The 21858-nt window shown below is 44.7% G+C and overlaps 2 protein-coding genes across 2 annotated transcripts in view; one reads left to right on the forward strand and one right to left on the reverse strand.

Moving 5' to 3' along the window:
* Positions 1–21858, reverse strand: part of LOC147305434 (uncharacterized) — a 479902-nt gene that overhangs the window by 389282 nt on the left and 68762 nt on the right. The gene's annotated exons all lie outside the window — the stretch shown is intronic.
* dnajc5ab (DnaJ (Hsp40) homolog, subfamily C, member 5ab) overlaps positions 448–21858 on the forward strand; it is a 28119-nt gene continuing 6708 nt past the window's right edge. The window contains exons 1-3 of the mRNA XM_086276680.1: positions 448–648; positions 19468–19634; positions 20183–20396. Coding sequence (XP_086132806.1) covers positions 19528–19634; positions 20183–20396 — 321 coding nt within the window. The 5' untranslated portion in view covers positions 448–648; positions 19468–19527. The remainder of the gene's footprint in view (positions 649–19467; positions 19635–20182; positions 20397–21858) is intronic.

Consider the following 21858-nt stretch of genomic DNA (forward strand, 5'->3'; position numbering starts at 1 on the left):
GTTTTGTGTGTTCATGTTCTGTTCTCTTGTATTCTTGATCTGTTTATATGTTGTATACTCATTGTTTGTTCAATAAAGTTCCTAAAAAACCTCCAGCAGACGTTAGGAGCGTAATTAAAGTGAGCAAGAAGCAGCTGGTTGTGATGTTAAAGGTGAAGCTATCAGGCGGCTGCTGCTGGCGGCTTACGGTGCTGTGAGGGCCGTAATGCTCGCATAAGGGTTTTACCACAAAAGAAATATGTAAAACATCTAAACACACGACGGAATCTACCGCCTCGACGCTTCCATCACAAACAGGGTTAACGTAAAACGTTTATCCCGGCTCCACGGAGTGCCACGAGCTCGACAGCGCCTCCTGTGGAGCAAGAAGCTCAGACAGCGGGCCGCTCCTCGTGACTTCCTGAGCGCTTGTGAGCGCGCCTGCTGTCAGCGGGAACGAGCAGGGCAGAAAGTGGGAGGGTTTGCGCGCGGCCGTTGTGTTCGGATTGACTGCGCGCCCCCTTCCGGTGTAGCCGTTAGCTCGGTGTCCGGTCGATGTTTTAGCGGCGGAGCGTGGACTGGAAGTGGGATGATAGTGTTGTAAACGTCGAGCCAGGCTTCAGCGACCGAGAGAGGACCAGCAGCCGCTCCGCCCCCGGGACAGAACAGGTAAGAAGCCCGGGCTAGCCGCTGACGTTAGCCGCGCCGCCGTCCTTGGATTAGACTCGGGCTAACAACATGGATGCTGCTGCTCTCACGCCTGCAGATTATCCGCTTTAACCTCGAGCTGAGCCCCCGGCCGTGACCGGCCAGCTCCGGTTTAGGTGCCCGGTGTGAGGGGCTCGGGCGGACTCCCGGTCCTCGTTAGTGTTTGTTCAGATGTGACAGATCTAATCGAGGGGAGACGAACGGGATAAGTCCGGCTTTAGGGACGGGGGAGGGGTGTGGGTCCGTCGGTTCTGATCAGAGGTCGCCGCCGTGTGGAGCAGGTGGGGTTACAGGTCGTGGGGTGCAGGTGGGTACTGGCCAACACCGTGAGCTGCACCTGTCCCCTCAGCAGGGGCGTAACCACGGTTTTTAAAAGGGGGCATGCGGGATGATGTTCCTGATCCTCTCAGGGATATAACCGAGGATGTTTTTTGGCTCCCCCTGGTTACCATCAAGGTCAAATTAATTTTAACACCAGAGCTGTGTGCCCACTGGTGTTCTCCCCCTAAAGTTCCCTAAACTCACTCGTTTAGTTCAGGCTGATCCCAGAGGCTCAGTTAATAACAGGAAGTAAAACTGCTAGCAGGATGTGTTTTAGTTTTGGTTTATCAAGAAGATGAGACATCTCCAGGGTGATGTCACCACCAGCAGTGGTTGGTGATCAGTTATGAGCATATTATCACCTTATCCATCCTGGTGTTGTGGGTAGGGGGACGTGTCTGGCCTTAATGAGCTTTGAAATATAAATAATGGTGAAGCCTTACCTGTGCATGCTGTCAGACACCTGCGAGTATGAGCACACAGCTGAACAAACAGCAGGACATCCAAAACCTAACAGGAAGATTCATGCCTGACCGTGTTTCCTTCACTCCTGAATCCCAGGACCTTTTACTGCTTCTTGGACTGTTACTGGGATCTTTGGGCCCTTGGTGAAGTTCACACCATTACCTTTAGGCAACAAGCAGAGCTGAAGATGCTCAGGTGTTCACTGGGAGTGAGTACGATGAGTCCATCAAAGGGACAGCTCAGAGTCTGAGAGGTGATGCTTAGATGGTGCAGAGGAGGGAAGGTGGATATATTGGACAAAGGATGATGAAGATGGAGCTGCCAGGCAGGAGGAGAAAAGGCAGGAGGTTCATGGATGTAGTGAAGGGTATGCGACAGAGGAGGATGCTGGGATCCGCTGTGAAACGAGGAGTCGTCGTGTCTATTACTGTGTTTCATCAGCAGGGACACAGATGGACTCTAATTGCTGCCTGGTCTCTGAGATATGATCTGCAGATCTGCCCGTCCCATTGGCCAGCTGCTGCGTGACCTCAGAGTCGGTGTGAGGCGTTTTCATCTGTTTATGTTTTAAATCTTTCATGACCTGCACACATCAGGGCTCCTAAAGTCAATTTTAACTGAGTCAGCTGGTCTCTGTTTGATGACTGATGATGACATCACTAGATCTGACACAAGTGGTCACGATGAGTCATGTGACTTTCATTCACATCGGATCACGTGATATCACAGCAGTTAGCGGTCAGCTGAGAGGAGCTGGATGTGGGGCTGTTATTGAATACCTGATACGTGTGTTTAATATACTTTAGTGTGTAAGATGGATAAAAAGCATCGGAGCATCACATTTAAAAATAAAATTAACATATCTGTCAACGCTCATTGATAGCTGCCTCTTCTCCTGTGGTCCAGCCTGCGATCAGCTGTTCTGCAGCTTCCTGTCACGCAGTTTGAGCCACGAGGACCCTTAAAACCCTAAAATTATCCTCCAGCTGGGACCAGCTGGCAAAAGATGCAAACTCAGCAGCCTGCTGAGTGCTTTAAGGTGATACTGTGCAAAGGAGGTAACACCTCGAATCTGATGAAACATCTGGTGACGCATAGCCAAAAACCCGAAGAGGAGAGTCCTGGCCCCTAGCCCTGCCAGTGTAGCAGAAATGATGAGGATGATGATGCAGCAGCAGCCGTTCTTCTCTGCGTGAGTAGCTTCATGTTGTTCGTGTGTCATTTACGTTGAGTAGGCTAACCACGTTATTACATTAATGCATGTAAGGTGAACTAGCAAACATCATCATAGCTACATGCGGCTGTCTTCTTGTTTGATAGAGTGATAGAGAAGGCTAACATTGTTATCTTTTTACAAAAAAACAGCTAAACATGAGAGGTTTTAGGACGAAGTTTGTGTTCTCCATTCTTTAAGCACCGGTTCCAACCAAAGGAGGTATGTTGTATCAACAGAAAAGGCTAACTTGGTTAACATGTTGCAGAAAAAAAGAGACTGCTAAAAATAAAAACATGAGAGGTTTTTGGACCAAGTTTGTTCTCCATTCTTTAAGCACCGGCACCGTTTCAAAAGTACCGGTTTGGATAAAACTAAACGATACCCATCCCTAGATAGGCTTCATGCTGTCAGAGAGAAAACCCACCAATCAGACAACCTTCTGTGAGCAGCACTCGGTGACAGTGGGAAGAAAGAACCCCCTTTTAAAAGAAAGAGCCAGGCTCAGGCAGGGGAAAGATGCTCGTTGTGCTGCTAGAAGGAAGGAAGTCAGATGCTGTGACATTACGGAGTCACAGAGTCCTGACTGCTAAAAACCACAACTCAGGTTGTTTTAGCTCCTCACAAACACACCTGAGCTGTGCTTTTGAGGAGGTTTTTAAGATGAGTCACAGGGCACGGTATGAAGAGCTGCAGGTGGAAGCACAGGCGGAGTCTGGTTTGTTTTGTTTGAGAGAAGCTGTAAGTCACGTTTATGATCTGTAGGAATCACTTAAAACAGACTGTATGTGAAAGATGGACTTAGCAGCTGTGAGGTCAGCTGGTGTGAGCCCGCGATCTGAGCGTTTTCCCCGCTGCCATCTTTGGGGTTTTGAAATCGGGCGAGTGTTGCCACACGCTCATACAGTCATTGTCTAGCTCCGCCTCCCTGCATCCTCTGTTACTCTAACGGGCCATAACCAAACATCAGTCAGAAACCAGCGACTGAGACCAGAGACTCCTCGGGAAGGTATTCACTGAGCTCGGAGATCAAGCAGGGCTCTTTTTTTCTCACAGACTTCTATCCAATCAGAGCAGAGGAGACACCCCCTGCTGGACATCCGAGCCAATCCAAGTTTAAGATTCTCCAGCAAGCACGCAGCAGTTTCAACATTACTGGATCACAGGGGGATATGACCTCAAACTGTGTGGGTGTTTCTTTAATCTCATAAAAGTGCGGATGAGGTCAGAGGTCACATGCTGTGATTAAACATTCACCTTTACTGCAGCGTCCTGATGAGAGACGTGACACAGACACGGCACTGGTTTGACTCATGATTGCGTCAGGCCATCCTATCGCAGGCAGTCGTGTGATTGCAGGTCATCTGACTGCAGGTGAACCTTCACCTTCCCTCCTCCTCTGGCGTCGCTCGCCCTGCCTTAGATCAGTTGCTTCTCCCTCCCCGTCTCTGCTGCCTGAGTGCAGGAGACGCTGTGAGAGTTTCAGAGCTGTTGTGTTAATTGTGTTGAGGCGTTGTTCATCTGGAGTGCTTTTTGATTGGACGAGCAGATCAGTGTGATCTCAGCTGCTGTGTGTCATTCATCATGGCGTTTACAGGAAACGCATGAAAATCGCTGAAAATGTGAAGTTCAGTCAGTTTGTGTGTTTCATTGGAGTGTGCAGAAAGCTGCTCTGATGCTTCCTGTGTGCAGCTCACTGATGAAGCTTCTGACTGCATGCTGATTGGACGTTAGCTCTCAGGTTTTACTGCCCCATGTTCATTTTTATTTTTGTTTAAATATTAGTGAAATTTAATTAACAGTGTTTTATATTATTTCTTTAAATCATTTTATCTGAAAAGTGTTTTGAGTGTCTTGAAATTATCCCGTGCCCCCCTTTAGACTCACCCCTGTGTGCCTCCAGGTGAAACTCTTTGCTCTCTGCCGTGCGTGCTATGACATCATGGTCAGCTCGTATATGCTCGTACCTGATATTCACGTGCTGCTCAGCTGTGTTTCTACTCACTGATGTGGGAGAAACTGGCGCTTACGTGGATGAATTTGTGCAAATGAGAAAGCTGGAAGAGATTTCAGGCTCAGACGGCGAGAAGATGATGCTCTGTGGCTCGATCTGTAGGCGACACTCGCTGAACGAAGTGAACGCTCAGGCTCCCGACTCATGCAGCAGCTGTGTTTACTGAGTCAGCTGCAGCTGTCGATTACAGCCCTGTGTGTGTGTGAGCCAGTATGAATGAATTATACCGTCTGTTTGTCTTTGTGGTTTTCTTTACGAGGCCTCGTTTCACTGGTTTCACCCTCAGATGCGTCCCCCGAGGTGACGTTTATCCACCTCACCTGCGAGCTGAGCTCCATCACTGCGGTCGTCCTGCTCTGCTCATTATTTCAGCTCCTTTAAGAACCTACACATCCAGAATGATCTGGTAACTACACATCTGTAATCTGAGGACAACTGAGGACTGTCTGACACATCAGAGCGGTCTTTCTAGAAGCATACACCTGAGAGGTCAAAGCCCCGCCCTCCAGAGAGCGCCTCCTGCCTTCGTCTCCTTCACCCATCAGATGCTCTGATTGTGGTTTTCTTGGCTCATTTAGCAAATATCACAAATTTTCTTCAGAGCAAAATGTTATTTTCTTAATAAAAGAAAAGAAACTCTGATGTGCAGGTTGACTCACTGTAACGACTGAAGCCAGCGAGCTCTGTCTGTCAGGTAAAGCAGCTGCAGCACATTTATAGACCCACACAAATATCCGGTGCTGGCTTCATGACTTCACCTGGACTTCCTGCCTGCTTTGACCCTTTCACTGCTCATACTGAGGCTCTGACCTCTGGGTAGCTTTAGCTTTAGCAGCTCTGCCTCTGTTAGCGTCTTGAAAACCTCCGTGTTTGTTTGGGGGGCACCCAGTGCACATACGTGACACGGACCCGCCTGAAAACGCTGGGAATCAGCTGATCAGAGGTTTTCTTTCTAACTCTGTGTAAGTGCTGTGAAAACACAATCATGAAGTCGATACCACTGTTTAGAACAAAACAGGGACTGACATCACTTCCTGTTTAGTTGGGTTCATTTAGTACTCCAGTGACAAATTTGACTTCCTGGATTGTTTTGTTTTTGACATAAGATCATTACCATAAAACTGTTTTGCTCTTCAGAAGCATGCAGGTGGACTTTCCGTCCGCTAGTTTAGTTCATACGCGAGGTTCACTGGAGACGCTGGAATCGGTAAACTCGAGTATCTGGGGTGTAATTTGAAACTGAAATAAGAAAAACTGTGACAAACTACACCCTCATGATCATTATTCATAGGCCTGACCGTCTGTTACTGCCTATTATTATTCCGGTGGTGCTGCTGCCGTTATCCATCCTCTGGCTCGCTCTTTACTCGTGTTCGTTAACCCGACACACGCTGCCAGTACAACACTGCTTAGGACCTCGTGTAAACTGAAGGCGCCTGTGAAGCTTTGATGGGTCACTTTGTGTTTGCAGATGAGTGTGCGACCTGTGTGAGGCATGGAGACGGTTAAACCTCACGATGTTGGATGTTTCTATGCTTAAATCCAGTTTAAACCTCCAACAAACTAAAACGCTGCTGTGCAAAGATCAGTTTTTACTCAGGTTTATCTTTGAAAATCAAACGGCATCTCCTTCCTTCCCTCAGTGTAAAACCAGCAGTTGCTTCATGGTGACACAGCATGAGAGTGTTCACTGTGCCGTGGGTCGTTCTCCTCTCAGCACTGTGCACAACTACAAACAGGCTTTCTCCTCGCATATTTTTTTTTTTACAGCAATCCACACACACACACACACACACACACACACACACACACACACACACACACACACACACACACACACACACACACACACCGTGTGCTGTCACAGCGCTGCCTGTTTGTTCCTGCTTGTGGCCAGTTTAACTTTCAGATCACTGAACATGATCAAATCTAATTGGTTGCTCTGCTCAGATTATTATACACAAAGAAACCAACGTAGTCCTGCATGGGTTCCTCTCATTGGTTAATTCCAGTCAGCTGGCACTGTGCTACGATTGGTTATTCTGAGACTGTGTGGTGGGCGTGGCTTGGTGATGCATAGGGAGGCCATCTGGTGCCATAGAAAGTTAGAGAGTTTAATTTTACACGTGTTTGTTGTTGTTTTGATCCACTGCACAGGTGATGTTTACCTGTGGTTTGCTATGTGTGGGGCCTGTATGAGTCTGACAGCTGATAGCTGCAGGTACATTCATCCTGTCAGCAATGAAACATGAAATATTTTAGCTTATATTGTGTTAAAATATAGTTTTTCTAATTACTGGCATCGAGTGCTGAGAGATTTATTAGATCAGCGGTCATAAACGCGAGCCTGTCAGCTAACTGAATTCATGTTTTTACCCAAATTTGAGCCGCAGAAATGACTCAAGCACAACATGAATATTACATTCATAATAACATGCTCTACTCCTTTTTTTTTTTTCTGCTTTTTTCAACTCTAAATTTACAAATTCTTGGACATCAACAAACAAATTAGATTAAAGAGCTTGTTCATCCTGGTGGATTAACCATTGCAGACATATAAAAACATAATTTTGATAATTACTAATACTGTTAATTCAGACTAATAAATAGAATAATCCTTTACAGGGCTCGCAATATCGCTAGCCCGACGTCCCGGGCTTTTTCAGTCGGGCTACCAAAATCTATCTCTGCCCTGCCCGTCGGGCTATTGTAGGAAGGAAAAATATATGTCAATGCTTTTGCATTCTTTCGGAAATGTAGCTGGGTAATTATGTCATTGGCATCGGTGAGCCACTGTCAATATGTGACATATTGAAGTCGCGTTTGAATTTGCGCTTGTTTTTTTGCTTTCACTTTGCAATCCTGCGAACTGTGTATAGAGAGCGACAGCACTGATCTGTGAGTGATGATAATTTGTGCACCAATTCCTCTGACATCGTCTTATTAATCGTTAGCTTACTATGCAAACATGACAAGTGAAATCTCCCGCAGCTTAAACATGTGAGAGGTTGATCGCGCAGAGAATCGCTGAGCTTATGTGAGTGAGTGTGTAAAAGCAGCAGGATATATATTTCAGTTCTGCTGAGCCAAATAAGACAGGTCAGGGTGAAGAAGTGACAGCCAAAGAAAAGCTTACCACAAAACAGAGAAGTTATGACAAATGAGACTATAAGGCAAAAAGAAAGTGCAGCTTTATGGTTTCATGGACAAAAGAATTTCTGTGGCTGCAATATGACGAGCTAAATAACCAGGGCTGCACATAAGTGGTCCGCAGGTGCGCATTCGCTGTCAAAATAAAAAACACGCACAAGATAAGAAGTTGCAACGCGTGTTTGCGTACATAAGATTTTCAGGAGGAGGACAGACATTTGTTTAGAACTCTTAAAGATGTCGAAGAAGCTCCTTTAAGCAATTACTTTGGTGTTCCTCTACCTCCAAAGAAATGTCAGAAGGAGTCTGAACCACAAGAGAAGCACGTATACTCGGAAAAGTGGTTGCAGGAGGTGAGCTGGCTTCAAACAAATGATGAACGCACAGAGATGTGGTGCAGAATGTGCCGTGAAAATGTAATAAATGACAAATTAAAAAGGCATGAACATTTTTTTGTATCGAAAAAACATCGAACCGTGAATTTTGTGTATCGTTGCACCCCTAAAATAAATAAATATAAATAAAAAAAAAATATATATATATATATATATATATATATATATAATGTTTTGTTTGTTTTCACGGTTCGGTTCGATACTTTGGTGTCACGGTTTGATATTTTTTCGATACAAAAAAATGTTCGTGCCTTTTTAATTTGTCATTTATTAAAATTATAAATATATATTTTAACTCAAAAGTACAGTTTTAAATTTAATGTTGCTGAAACAACAAAGGGATAAAAAAATAAATCTATCTGAGGAATCCCTCATCTTTGGAAAAGAGAGTTTATTACAGAGAAATGGCTCTTTCAAAATAAAAGCTCTACTATACTCTTCTTCTGGGCTATATTCTCAGCAGCATATTAAACATATCAGGTCCCCATAAGGAGAATCCTGTGCTAACGGCTGTCTAAATGACTCGGGTAAAGTTTATAGCATGCTGCTTGTTGTTTTTGTCTGCTTCCACTTTGCACTAGGATGCTGTCGGAGTAAATGTGCAGTCATATTCGTTGTGTTCCCACTAGTGCTGTCAGCGCTAATCTGAAATTACGTTAACGCCACAACACGGCAAATCTCCGTTAACGAGCTACCGCGGATCGCCCCGTGCGTGGGGCTGGACGGCCAACACGTTAACGAGCTAACTGCGCTAACACACTAGCTCCCACCCATGTAACTGAGCATTGCGTGGCACATCCAACACACTTGTAGTGGCAATTCCTTTACTTTTGTATGATCAAACGTCCCACAACTTAAAGTCCACAAGCCACTGCTGCACTGAGGTAATATTTCGTACGCAGGCAAAAGAAGTCCATTGTCCAAACCTTTTAGTTGAGAGTTTTGGTTTTGGTTTATTTATCCATTTGGCAAGCAATAACAAGATCCTTCCTACTGCTTCTCCTGCTCTGGTAAAAAACCATAGGCCCACCCCAATGCATGCTGGTCCTATACCAGTCTCTTTATTTATAGAAACAAAATGGCCCTACAGCTCTTACTGACTAATTTAACAAAATAACAACAAACAAAACAAATCATTTAAAACAAAATATTAACCGACAAATAAACCCCAAAATATAAGTAAACTAACAAACTTTAACTAATTTCAAAAATAAGAACAAAAACAAAAATAAAGAACAAATAGCTCCAACACTCCGGCCCCTAATTGTGCATACAATCACAATTACTTTAAAGTCCCAAAAGGAGGAGCTATTCCCTTAAACAAATCCTTAATTTTCATTGAGGATTTTCTTCACGATGAGGCTTCCAGTAGCAAAATAAGTTTTGTCACTGGCCTTTCCAAAACACTGGTCCTTGTTTGTAGTCTCACAGAACGCACCAAGCCTTTTGCATCCTGGTTTACATTTAAGACTTTCGCCATCATCCATGATCCTCTTGGAGCTGTAGCGTCTGCAATTAAAACAACATCTCCAGGTATAAGACATCTTTTAGTCCTCATCCATTTTTGTCTTTCTTGCATCAAAGGTAGGTACTCAGAAAGCCATCTCTTCCAGAACAACTCTGCCATGTACTGTACCTGTTTCCACCTTTTCCTGACATGCAGATCACTTGGATGAAACAGTCCTGGTGGAAAAACTGGTTTATTTTTCAGCAACAACAAGTGATTGGGTGTCAGTGCTTCAAGATCATTTGAGTCATCTGAAACTTTAGTAATGGGTCTGTCGTTCATTATAGCTTCAACCTCACAGAAGACTGTGTGGAGTCCTTCATCATCCAGAACTTGCTCCTTAAGAACTGAGGCTAAAATATTCTTTATTGAACGAATGAGACGCTCCCACACACCACCTTGGTGAGAAGCTGCTGGGATGTTGAAGTTCCATTTCATGCCATCCTGAACAAAAGCCTTTTGAATTTTGGCATGGTCCAGCTCAGTCAAACTTTCTTTCAACTCTCGATTCGCCCCAACAAAATTTGTAGCATTATCAGATCTGATGGTCGAAACTGGGCCTCGTCTACAGATGAACCTCCTCACAGCATTTATACAAGAGTCTGTATCAAGTGTACATGCAATCTCCAGATGTACTGCACGACTGGTGAAACAAGTAAAAAGAACTCCATACCTTTTAAGGAGACTTCGTCCTCTTTTAACACTTATAGGTCCAAAATAGTCCACTCCAACCTTTGTGAATGGGGCTATGTCTGGCAGGACTCTCTCTTCAGGCAGATCCGCCATCTTTTGTTCAACAAACTTTCCTCTGTTGCGTCTACACGTGACACAACGAGAGATGATTTTCCTGGCAGCAGAATTTGCATTTAGTATCCAGTAATTTTGTCTTAGTTTTGACAGCATGTGTGCTCTTCCTGCATGTCCCAACCTTTGATGGATATGGCGTAAAATCAGTGTTGACACATGCATATCTTTTGTCAAAATTACAGGATGCTTTAATTCCATAGACATGGCTGCTTTATTCAATCGGCCACCCACTCTGAGGATTCCTGCATCCAACACTGGATCAAGTTTATAGAGACAATTTCCCTTAGAGACTCCTTTGGGGCCATTGCGGATTAAAGCCATTTCAGTCGTAAATTTCTGTTGTTGTGCATATTGAAGAATAGCTTGTTCTGCCTTTGCCAAGTCTTCTGGAGTGAGATTTCCTTTCTTCAAAGTGGTCTTAAATCTTTCCATTTTTATCTCCATTTCTTTCTGACCTTCCGGATCATTCTTATTCAAACCTGCAGCAAGCAACTCTTTCCTCTTCTGTGCCAACAACACCAAGACCTCTTTCATCTTTAAAAGCCAGGCTACAGAGATTTTAAGTTTTGCCCAAGACGAGAAGTAGAGGATAAAATAGCTGGTAGGATTTTGTAATTCTCTCACAATGGCATTCATTGTCAGGTCCCTTTTGACCTCTGGGTCATCTGCAGAAATTACACTGTACTCCACATCCAGTTTAGGCCATTCCTTTTCTGACTTATAGAGAAATTCTGGCCCTTTTATCCATCTCCTACATTTGAGGAAGTCCCCAGCTCTCATACCTCTGGATGCGTCATCTGCAGGATTCTCCTTAGAAGAAACGTATCTCCACTGCTTCACATCTGTTGCTTCTTGAATGACAGCAATTCTGTTTGCAACAAAAGTATTGAATCTTCTGGTTTCATTGGAGATGTATTTCAGTACTGTTGTACTATCAGTCCAAAAAACTGATTTTTCCAACCTGACTTGCAGCTCCTTTTGCAGAAGCCTGTCCACCCGAACTGCAAGAACTGCAGCCGTCAATTCCAACCTGGGAATTGTAGTTTGCTTGAGAGGAGCAACTCTAGCCTTTCCCAGGATAAAAGCAACATGCGTGACGTTATTCTTTTCCAACTTTAAATATGACACCGTTCCATACCCATCTTGACTTGCATCAGAAAAATGATGAAGTTGTGCCCTATCTGGTCTTCCAAAGCAACTTGGTTTAATGCAACGTTCCACTTTAAACTTTGAAATCAGCTGGAGATCCTCCAGCCAATCACGCCACCGCTGGGAAAGAGAGTGGGGAATAACTTCATCCCACTTCAAATTTTGTCGGCAAAGCTCTTGTAGCAACAGTTTAGCTGGCATACTGAAGGGAGACAAGATTCCCAAAGGATCATACAGTGAGCTGACCACAGACAAAATGCCCCTTCTGGTTGTTGGACGGTCCTGCAGGGAGGTTCTGAACTGGAACTTGTCTGTTGCTATGCACCACTGTAAACCCAGTGCTCTCTCAACTGGAAGTTGATCTGTGTCCAAATCCAGATCCTTAATTTCCTTTGCTCTTCTTTCCTCTGGGATAGACATGAGCACTGTGCGACTGTTGCTGATCCATTTTGAAAGCTTAAATCCTCCTTTAGCGCAGATATCTGTCAGCCTCTTCACCATGTGCACTGCCTCCTCTTCTGAAGCAACAGATTTCAAACAATCATCCACATAAAAGTTTCTTTTGACTGTATCAACCACTTCAGCTGGAAACTGTTGTGCATTATCATCTGCAGTTCTCTGTAGAGCATAATTTGCACAACTTGGCGAAGATACAGCTCCAAACAAATGCACTTTCATCCTGCATTCCTGTGCAGATCTTGAAGTGTCGCCATGTTGCCACCACAGGAAACGGAGAAAGTTGACATGTTTTTCTGAGACGTGCACTTGGTGAAACATGGAATCAATGTCCGCCATTAATGCAACAGGCTCTTGTCTAAATCTGATCAGAACCCCAACCAGCGAGTTTGTGAGATCAGGTCCCTGTAGAAGCTGACTGTTCAATGATGCTCCTTTATAAGTTGTTCCACAGTCAAATACAACTCTTAATTTGCCCTTTGTGGGATGATACACTCCATGATGAGGGAGGTACCACACCTTTCCATCATCTTTGTGCAACTCATCTACAGGCACAAACTCGGCATATCCTCGTTCAAGCATGTTGTTTACACATTCAGTGTATTCATCCTTATAATGAGTATCCTTTTCAAATCTCCGTCTGAGACTCTGGAGACGCTGCTCCGCGACACAGAGGTTATTTGGCAAACTGGAACCTTCTCTCCTGAAAGGCAAATCAATGTGATAATGATTTCCAATAAGCTTTATTGAACTACTAACAATATCCATGAAACACAGATCCTCTCTAGACATTTCAGTCTGCTCCTCTGATGATCTTTCATTAAAATCATGATTGTACTGTTTAATCAACATGTCTTCAAGACGCTCAACAGAAATCCTATTGGCTGTTACAGCAGTGCAGTTGGTTTTATTTCCACTGTTACTTCCAGTGCGCAGGGGACCATTTATGACCCAGCCAACTTTTGTTTTTACAGCATAAGGTCCACCTCCCACACTGTTTATCACCTTCCATGGCTCCAAAACATTGGAAGCATCAGTGCCTATCAGTAGCTCCACATCTGCATTAACGTTGTACAGTTTAACAGGTTTAAGATGAGGCCACTGATCGATGTCGCTTTGCTGGGGAATATTAACTGTAGAAACTGGCATAGTCTTTTGAGTCAAAACATCTGGCAATGGCATGAAATCATTTGCTTCCAAACCAGACAGAACTTGTGTACTAACAATCCTATCTTGATTCATTGTTCTCAAAAAGATATTGGTCTTTTTACCTTTTACATTCAGTCTTTTTGCCAGAGTTTCTGTACAGAATGTACCTGAACTTCCAGGATCCAAAAACGCATAGGTTTGCACAATTTTATTGCTCTTTTGGCTCTTAACTTGAACTGGAACTATAGAAAAAATTGCATCAACTTCATGACCAGCCCCAATATACCCACATGTCTGAGTGGTTGCAGTTGAAAAGTTGACATTAGAGTTTGTCCTCTGTTGAGTTTGTTCCGAAGACGCACCTGGATCCTTTCGCTCTATATGAAGAACCCCTGGGTGCCTTTGGTGACACACGTCGCAATCCAAACGACTCCTACAGTCTTTGCTTGTGTGACCAACTTTTAAACAACCAAAACAAATTCCCCTTTCCTTGATAAAAGTCAACTTATCCTGATGCGTTTTAGCTTTAAACTGCTTACCATTCTCTAGTAAATGGTTGCTGTGTGAACAAAACAAACAACTATGCAGAACGGCGGAAGTTGTTCTGCTTCCAGTTGATTGAGTTTTGATTCCTGGCACTGTACTGACATTAGTGGCAAAACTACTTCCCTTTTTTCTTTGCTTGGTAGAACTTGAAGCTTTAAAGCTGCTTCCAGATTGTGAGTCTTGTATGTTGCCAAACACTGGATCTGATGCTACTTTTACCTGTTTTATTATAAAGGCAACCAGATCAGTGAATACTGCTCTGTAACCATTTTGTTCCTGCAGTTCATAGGCAACAACTCTCCATTTTTCCCTCAATTTGTATGGAAGCTTCATAACAACCATTCTCATATTTGAGGGCAAATCCAACTCCTTCATATAAACAACTTGCTGTGTTAGATTCAAACATCCTTGAAGAAAAAGAGAAAATGACTGTAGACCTTTCACATCCTCACTTTTAATAGGTACCCAACTCACAATCCTCTCCATATATGCAGAGGCAATTTTATTTTCGTTCCCAAAATGTTCTTCAAGAAGATCTTTGGCTGTGGAATAGCCCTGCTCAGGTGGTAAGTGCTGACAACTATGCACCAAATCCCTAGGCTGCCCCCTAGTGAACTGCTCTAAAAAATGCAAACAGTCGCTCCAGTTATCAGTTTTAGCTTCCACTCCATTTTCAAAGGCGTTCATAAATGATCTGTACTGTAAAGGGTCTCCATCAAATACAGGGATGTTTCTGGCGGGGAGGACAGAAGATAAGTTTTGTTTTACAAGCAAAGTAGTGATGTCATTTTGTTTTTGCATAATATTTACAATCTCCTTCGTGCAGTTCCCAGTCAAAGTAGGAGACTGAGGCTGTGTTTGCTGCGTCACTTGAGCTGAATCATCAACCTGATGTTGGGTTTGACTTTGTCTAGGTACGATTACTTGTGATTCAGATGCAGAATTTATACCAGAGTAATCTCTTGATGTTGGAACAAATGTATCGGCACAAGGATTTAAACTAGGCGCTTCTTGTACGTGCCCTCTTTCAAAATAAGAGTTCATTCCATCAGAATGCTCAGAGCTACAAACTGAATTTATTTTTAAGACACGAAGCTTTGCATTAGTGGCTGCCAGCTCTGTTTCCAAGGATAATGTCTCCTTTTCTTTTCTCAGTTTTCCTCTTGCGCTTCGATAGAATGTTTTTTCTTTAATGCAGCCAGTCGCTCCATGAGCGCTGCCTTGTCAGCCGCAGCTTTAATGCATGCGGAAGATGTTGATGAAATTCGACTTTGCTGTGACAAGGTTTTTGAAGGTGGTTTTACACTTGAGATATTAGAGACACTGTCTTCAGGTTTTATTTCATCCAAACTTTCAACAGCTTGATCATTAAGAGCAGTATTGTTTTGTTCAGTATACGGCTCGCCCGCCTCCTGCAACCAAACCTTTACTTTGTCCATAAAAACAGAGAATGCTGTCACCTTCGACTGAAAATGTGCAACTTGCCTTTTCACTTCATCTTCTGGCAGTGGCAAACTTAAAAAGGATTCTTGCAAAGCGTTTGCATCTTGATAGCATTTAATAAACTTCCCAAATTCAGAAGACACTTCCTTAACGTTTTCATGTGAGGTCATTAAAGCGGAAATTTTCCCCATGTACTTAGATGCTTGCTTACACATTGAACTGCGCTTTTCTTGGCATGTCTTTATATACAAATCCAAACCTTTTGGCGTAAATTTAACGCTTCTTTTCTCTGCTTGCATCTCAGTGTCATCCTCTCGTTTACTCTTAATATCCGACATTTTTATTGTCCTCTTGGATTATTTCAAACTTTATAAAGATGCACAGCACACTGAGAATCCATAGCCTAAAGTACAAACATGACATCCATTTACCTGCCTTTTGCAGCGGACAAACATTTCCACAGAGGGCGTTGGCATGTTTCAATTAGCGATCCAATTTTGCACCAATTTAGTACGTCAAAACTCAGTTCATCAGTCTTTGTAGTGAAATTATGTCTTTAAACTCCAATAGCTTCACCGTTTTCCTTTACAGCTTAAACAATATTATCACTCACCAGCTTTGATGAACGAGTGACATGTTGATCCAGGCCTCAACATCACATCCGTCTGGATTACTCACCAGACGATCCAATAACTTTTATTCGAGTTCGACGGTGATCCTTGAAATCCTTATATCCATTAATGAAGAATTATTCCTTTGTCCACGGGAAGGTTTTTTACTTTGTGTAGTGGCAATTCCTTTACTTTTGTATGATCAAACGTCCCACAACTTAAAGTCCACAAGCCACTGCTGCACTGAGGTAATATTTCGTACGCAGGCAAAAGAAGTCCATTGTCCAAACCTTTTAGTTGAGAGTTTTGGTTTATTTATCCATTTGGCAAGCAATAACAAGATCCTTCCTACTGCTTCTCCTGCTCTGGTAAAAAACCATAGGCCCACCCCAATGCATGCTGGTCCTATACCAGTCTCTTTATTTATAGAAACAAAATGGCCCTACAGCTCTTACTGACTAATTTAACAAAATAACAACAAACAAAACAAATCATTTAAAACAAAATATTAACCGACAAATAAACCCCAAAATATAAGTAAACTAACAACAAACTTTAACTAATTTCAAAAATAAGAACAAAAACAAAAATAAAGAACAAATAGCTCCAACAACACTGTTTTACTTTAGTCCATAACGCGCTTACCTTCAGGGTCATACGTCACATGAAAACCAAAATAGTTCCAAACGCCAGATCTGAATGAGGCTCAATTTGCCATGTTGCAAGGAGAGCTTAACTTCTGTCTCGCTAGCTTGCGCTGCGCTCAGTGGATCTGCGCTCGACAGTGCAGCCTAGGCGGAGTAGTCGAACGCAGATCCACTGAGCGCTCAACACAGACAGCATCGTCAGAAGGAAAGTTGATAAAATAAATGAAAAATTTTGTATTGTTCGATACATATGCGTACCGAACCGAAAGCACTGTATCGAACGGTTCAATATCGATACGAATATCGTTGCACCCCTAATAGATCTCATAATAATCTGACAATACTATAATATTGTCCATATTTACATCACCACAGTGAGATGACTTTAGTCTCATGAACAACATCAGCTGATTGTTATTTACTAACTAATCTTAAATGACTGTTCAGCACAGACATGAAGCCCAGCAATCATGTTTACAGTCCCGTGGTCTCAGCCTCATCAAAGTGATGTCATGACAAAAATGAATGACCAACAAAACATTTTTCTCCTTCATTTCTGTCACACAAAGCTGTATGTAACGTGCCTCGCGGTTTGTATCATGGTTGCTAGGAAACCTGAACAGCGCGACGAAGGCCAGACCGTCCCGTTTCACAAGCCTCGCACTTCCGCACTTCTCGTACTCATAGCACGCACCGTGCGTAGTACGCGTACTTCAAGCGTGCAGTCTCTTAATTGGCACGCAGCCATGGTCACTCCATTAAACCAAGATGGCCGAGACCAAAATGCTAAAATTGCAGACCAATGGGTGACAACAGGGAGGCGGCCTCCATTGTTTATATACAGGCTGTGGACTGGCTGTATGTGCAGGAAGTTTGAAAATGTCAGTGCGGGGTCGCACGTGTGCAGGACACACCACTCTTTGCTTTTACTCTGGCGTTTACACTCAGGAGTGGAAGTGGACTGTTGTGGAGAGAGCAGCGCTGCATGCGTCAGGTGTGTGGTTACAGCTCATCAGAGAGGCGAGCTGTGTGGGCAGATGGTTTCCTGTATATTTAAGTCTACTCCGTCAGTCTGTGTTGAATTGGCTTACTGTGGTCTCTAAGCCTGCTAACCCCCTGCACACCTGCCTCCTCACAGCTCAGGTGTTCCTGCTCGGGACGGCCAGTGTGCAATCCTCTGCAGGAAGATGCACCGTTTCCCGCCTGTACTGTGGTCTCTTCGATTAGCATGAAGAAACACTGCAGGTGGATTTGTTTTCATGCACTGCCGGGTGAGCGCACCTGCTCGCATCTCTCCACTCTCACGTTCATTCAGTCAGGACTGCACCAGATTTAAAGATTCTCCTGCTGCAGGTCACTGCAGCTCGTACGTGTCAGATTTGCTTTAAACACAATGAGCAAGTTCAGGACACGGATAGTAAACCTCTCTCCCCTCTGCTCCTGCCCGGCCGGCTCTCAGGTGAGCTTGGGTTACCTGACTTTAACCGTTTATTCCTTTCTCCTCTTAAAGCACGCAGCAGCGCGTTAGCGGATTAGTGGACGCGAGGAGGCGGCTCACAGACGGGAAGCAGGAAGTTGCTCGTCTCATATTAATCCAGGTTTTCCCTGGACCATCGCCGCCGTGTGACGGTCTGGTGAGCGTCTCAGTATCTGTGAAAGCAACAGCAGGAGGAAAGACGACCTGCGGGTGTAGACCGTCAGCTGATGTTTGCAAACAAATATTAAAATCAAAATCAGAACCAAACTACTCTGAATGAACTGCTTTCTTTGTCATATCGACCACACGTCACCACCGGGACTTACATTGTGACGCACGTCAGAAAAAGGCACAAATAAAATAAGCATCTAAATAAGAAAATATCGATGAATAAAAAGAATAAACACAGATTGGTGATGACACTGTAGTGGTTGTAGTGCAGGGTTGCGGTGTCTACCTGTGACCGTGGAAGATCAGCTGTCAGATATTTGAGCGGTGTCCTGATGGCAGCGGCTGATACGCTGTGCTGCCCGCCCTCCATAGAGCTGTCCCCGCCCTGCAGCCTGCAGTCAGCTCCCGGGTCTGAGCACCATGATGTCAGGGCTCTGCTCTGTAAGCAGACGGGTCCGATGGTGGTGTCGTCTGCAAATGTAACGACGGTGTTGGAGCTCTGTGCACAGGGTGCTCAGCAGGGGCTGGGCACACCTCCCCGGGGGGCACCCTGGGAGTGAGAGCTGTGTTTGACATGCCGTCACCTCTAACAGATCAAGTTAAAGCGGAGCTGTTTCACAGTCATCGGCCTGCTGAGGGTTGGATTGTCCTCCGCACAGCGTGGCCTGCGGGCCTCCACCCGACTCAGACTACAGCGTCCCCCCACAGCCAGCCTGGTCCTGTCACTTATATCTGCCAGCTCTTCACTTCATTCCTGTCCCAGAGTCCCATCAGTGCAACAGAACAAAAACTTGTAATAGCAAAACTGTAAATGCAAAATCCACATAGTCATAAATGATGGAGTACAGTGTGTTCAGTGTTCAGGTTAAACTGATCAGGCTGTCGGCTTCATCCTCAGCCTCACACTTGTTTTTGGAAGTTAAAGGGTGGCAGTCCCAGCTGACCGTCCCCTTGCTCTTATTCTGAAAGCTCAAACCCTGCTCAGCAGCTTCCTGTCCCCCAGACAGTGTAAACAGAGCTCTGATGACCCGATGCAGGTCATCGTCAGGTAATTTCAGGCTGTAAGAGTCCTGACTGAGTTCAGCTCCAGCTCGGGAACGAGTGCGACGGCTTCCCAGGTGCAGCGCAGGTGTGATCTGCTCTACCTGCAACCGCATCACCTCATTACCACGCTTTGTGTTCTCACAGAGATAAGGACACACTGAGGCTGCAGGTGAAAGGCTCGTATCCTCAAACTTGTTTCTGGGTTTACCTGACAGGTGTGAGGCTGAGTGAGCGAGCGAGCCCGTGAGAGAAGCACAGAGAGAGAGAGAGAGATCATGGATCACCAGAGACAGAGGAGTCTGTCCACATCAGGAGAATCGCTCTACGCCGTGCTCGGGGTCGACAAGAACGCCACCACAGAGGACATCAAGAAATGCTACAGGTGCGTGCGCACACACACAAGTGCAGCAGTTGGCCACTAGAGGGAGCCAGGGTCAAAGGTTATAGAGCATGTTGAAAGGATTGTCTGTGACTCCCCCTCCTCACACACGGGTCAGCTTGCAGGAGCTTTTCCTGCCACAGCTTCACCTTCCAAAGCCAAACAGCAGAGAGCAGATTCATCTTTAATGTTTTTCCTGTTTCTAACACAGCTGTGGAGGAAAGTCAGAAAATGACACCCGATTCATCCCGACACACAACATCGTTTAAACTCATTTCCTCCTTTTTCCTGTTCAGTCTCTGTTTTATATATTTTCTGAAAATGCACGTTTTAATTCATTCTTCTGTTTAATTTGAGTAAATAATAACCACGGGTTTCTCACTTTTCTGTGTCAGTTTCAAAAGAAAAAAAAGAAAACAGAAATAAAAATGTGTGTCAATAATCAGGGAAGCTGCGGAGATACAGAAGCAAGTGAAAGGTGTCCCACTTTAAAGTGAATAAGCAGCTCAGACTTTCGCTCCTTTGATTCTTTCTTTTTTTGTTGTTTTTAGGAAGCTGGCGCTGAAGTTTCACCCAGACAAAAACCCGGACAACCCCGAAGCAGCAGACAAGTTTAAGGAAATCAATAACGCCCACTCCATCCTGGTGGACGCCACCAAGAAGAACATCTACGACAAATACGGCTCCCTGGGGCTGTACGTGGCCGAGCAGTTCGGAGAGGAGAACGTCAACACCTACTTTGTTCTGTCCAGCTGGTGGGCCAAGGTGGGTCGGCGTCCATGACCGCAGGTCTCGCAGTGCGTTTGATAAGCAGGCGTGAAGCTTTCAGGCGCTGCTCTTGTCTTTAATGTGCATCCGGGTACGTTCCCTTCCTCGCACACAGGTCAGCCTGTAGAGACCAACACAAAGGTTTTAGCCGTCGCACACAAACTCTTCGGAAACACGTGAACCGATGCAAATGTGACTGCAGCATCGTCCCTCACACGCTTCCAGGTGTGTGCCCGTGCTCACATCACCACCCGAGCGTCTGCAGGGTACCTCTGGGACCGGGCCGCCTTTAAACGCCTCCAGCAGTAACTCTGAATGAGCCCAATCAAACTGTGATAGGTGAGAGTTATCAAAGTGTGGTGATGATGATAGTAAACTTTGACCTTTCCAAACACAGTCTGTGACACATGACAGGTCCGGACGGACACTTAGGAACATGATGAAGAGAAATACTCATCGCTTTCCTGTTAAACAGACGTCTGCCATCCCAAAGAAAGGAACGTGTCTGCAGGCAGGATGGTGAAAGTCTGATTTTATGACCTTAGTTTAGATCGAACTGGGCTTGAACCTCAAAAATGCCTCTGAGAGAAGCTCCAGGAGGGCTGAACCGAAGCTGCGGACCTCTGCAGGTCACCCTGAGCCCACAGAGGAAGCGTTTACCCCGAGCTCATGTAGCTCTGCGTCCTGTCAAGGTGTCGGGACATCACAGCACACTGAGTGCGGCTTGGAGGCCGGCAAGAGCTTCACATGGAAGAAGAGCTTTGTTTAAAACTGCAACATATTTAAATCATTTCTTCAGGAAGTCATCGGGATGCCTTTTAGAGTTCCCAAAGTTGTCAGCATGAACCTCCAGACGTTCCAACTTCATGGCATGGCCTTGATCATTTCCTCGTTTATATTCATTTGTTAAAGATCAGTTGTGCTAATATTACTTTGTGTAGAATATTAGAGGAATTAATGAAATCACTGACACGTTACATGAAGAGCAGTGGTCCTAATATTGATCCCTGTGGGACTCCATGAATGAGACTTGATGGCAGGATGCTGTGGCAGCCATGCTGGGTCAGTGTGCCTCACACCTCCTCCTCCATGCTTCCGTGGGAACCATTCGTGTAGAGACCATCGTTCACCTTTTCTGCACAAAGACACGGCAGGTGGAACTAAAGATCACAGCTCTACGCTCATCAAACCAAAGCACAAATTCCCACTGGTCTAATGTCCAGTCCTTGTGTTTCTCGGCCCAAACAAATCTCTTCTTGCTGCTTTTCCTTAGTCGTGGTTTCTCAGCAGTGCTGCCATCTGCTGTTTCAGTCCGTTATTACACTCTTAAATCCTACTACTCATTCCTGCGTCTTTTGGGATCTTACAAAGCTTATAACGACGCGTCGACTATTAAATTAGGCATCGACGACTTTGATAGTTGACGACATCATGAAGCTCACTGAGAGGAGGCCGAGGG

The sequence above is a fragment of the Aulonocara sp. 'chitande type north' Nkhata Bay genome, linkage group LG20, assembly GCF_057382095.1.
Source record: "Aulonocara sp. 'chitande type north' Nkhata Bay isolate Kocher_YH1m ecotype deep benthic linkage group LG20, A_spYH_male_GT1.1, whole genome shotgun sequence".
Classification (NCBI taxonomy): domain Eukaryota; kingdom Metazoa; phylum Chordata; class Actinopteri; order Cichliformes; family Cichlidae; genus Aulonocara; species Aulonocara sp. 'chitande type north' Nkhata Bay.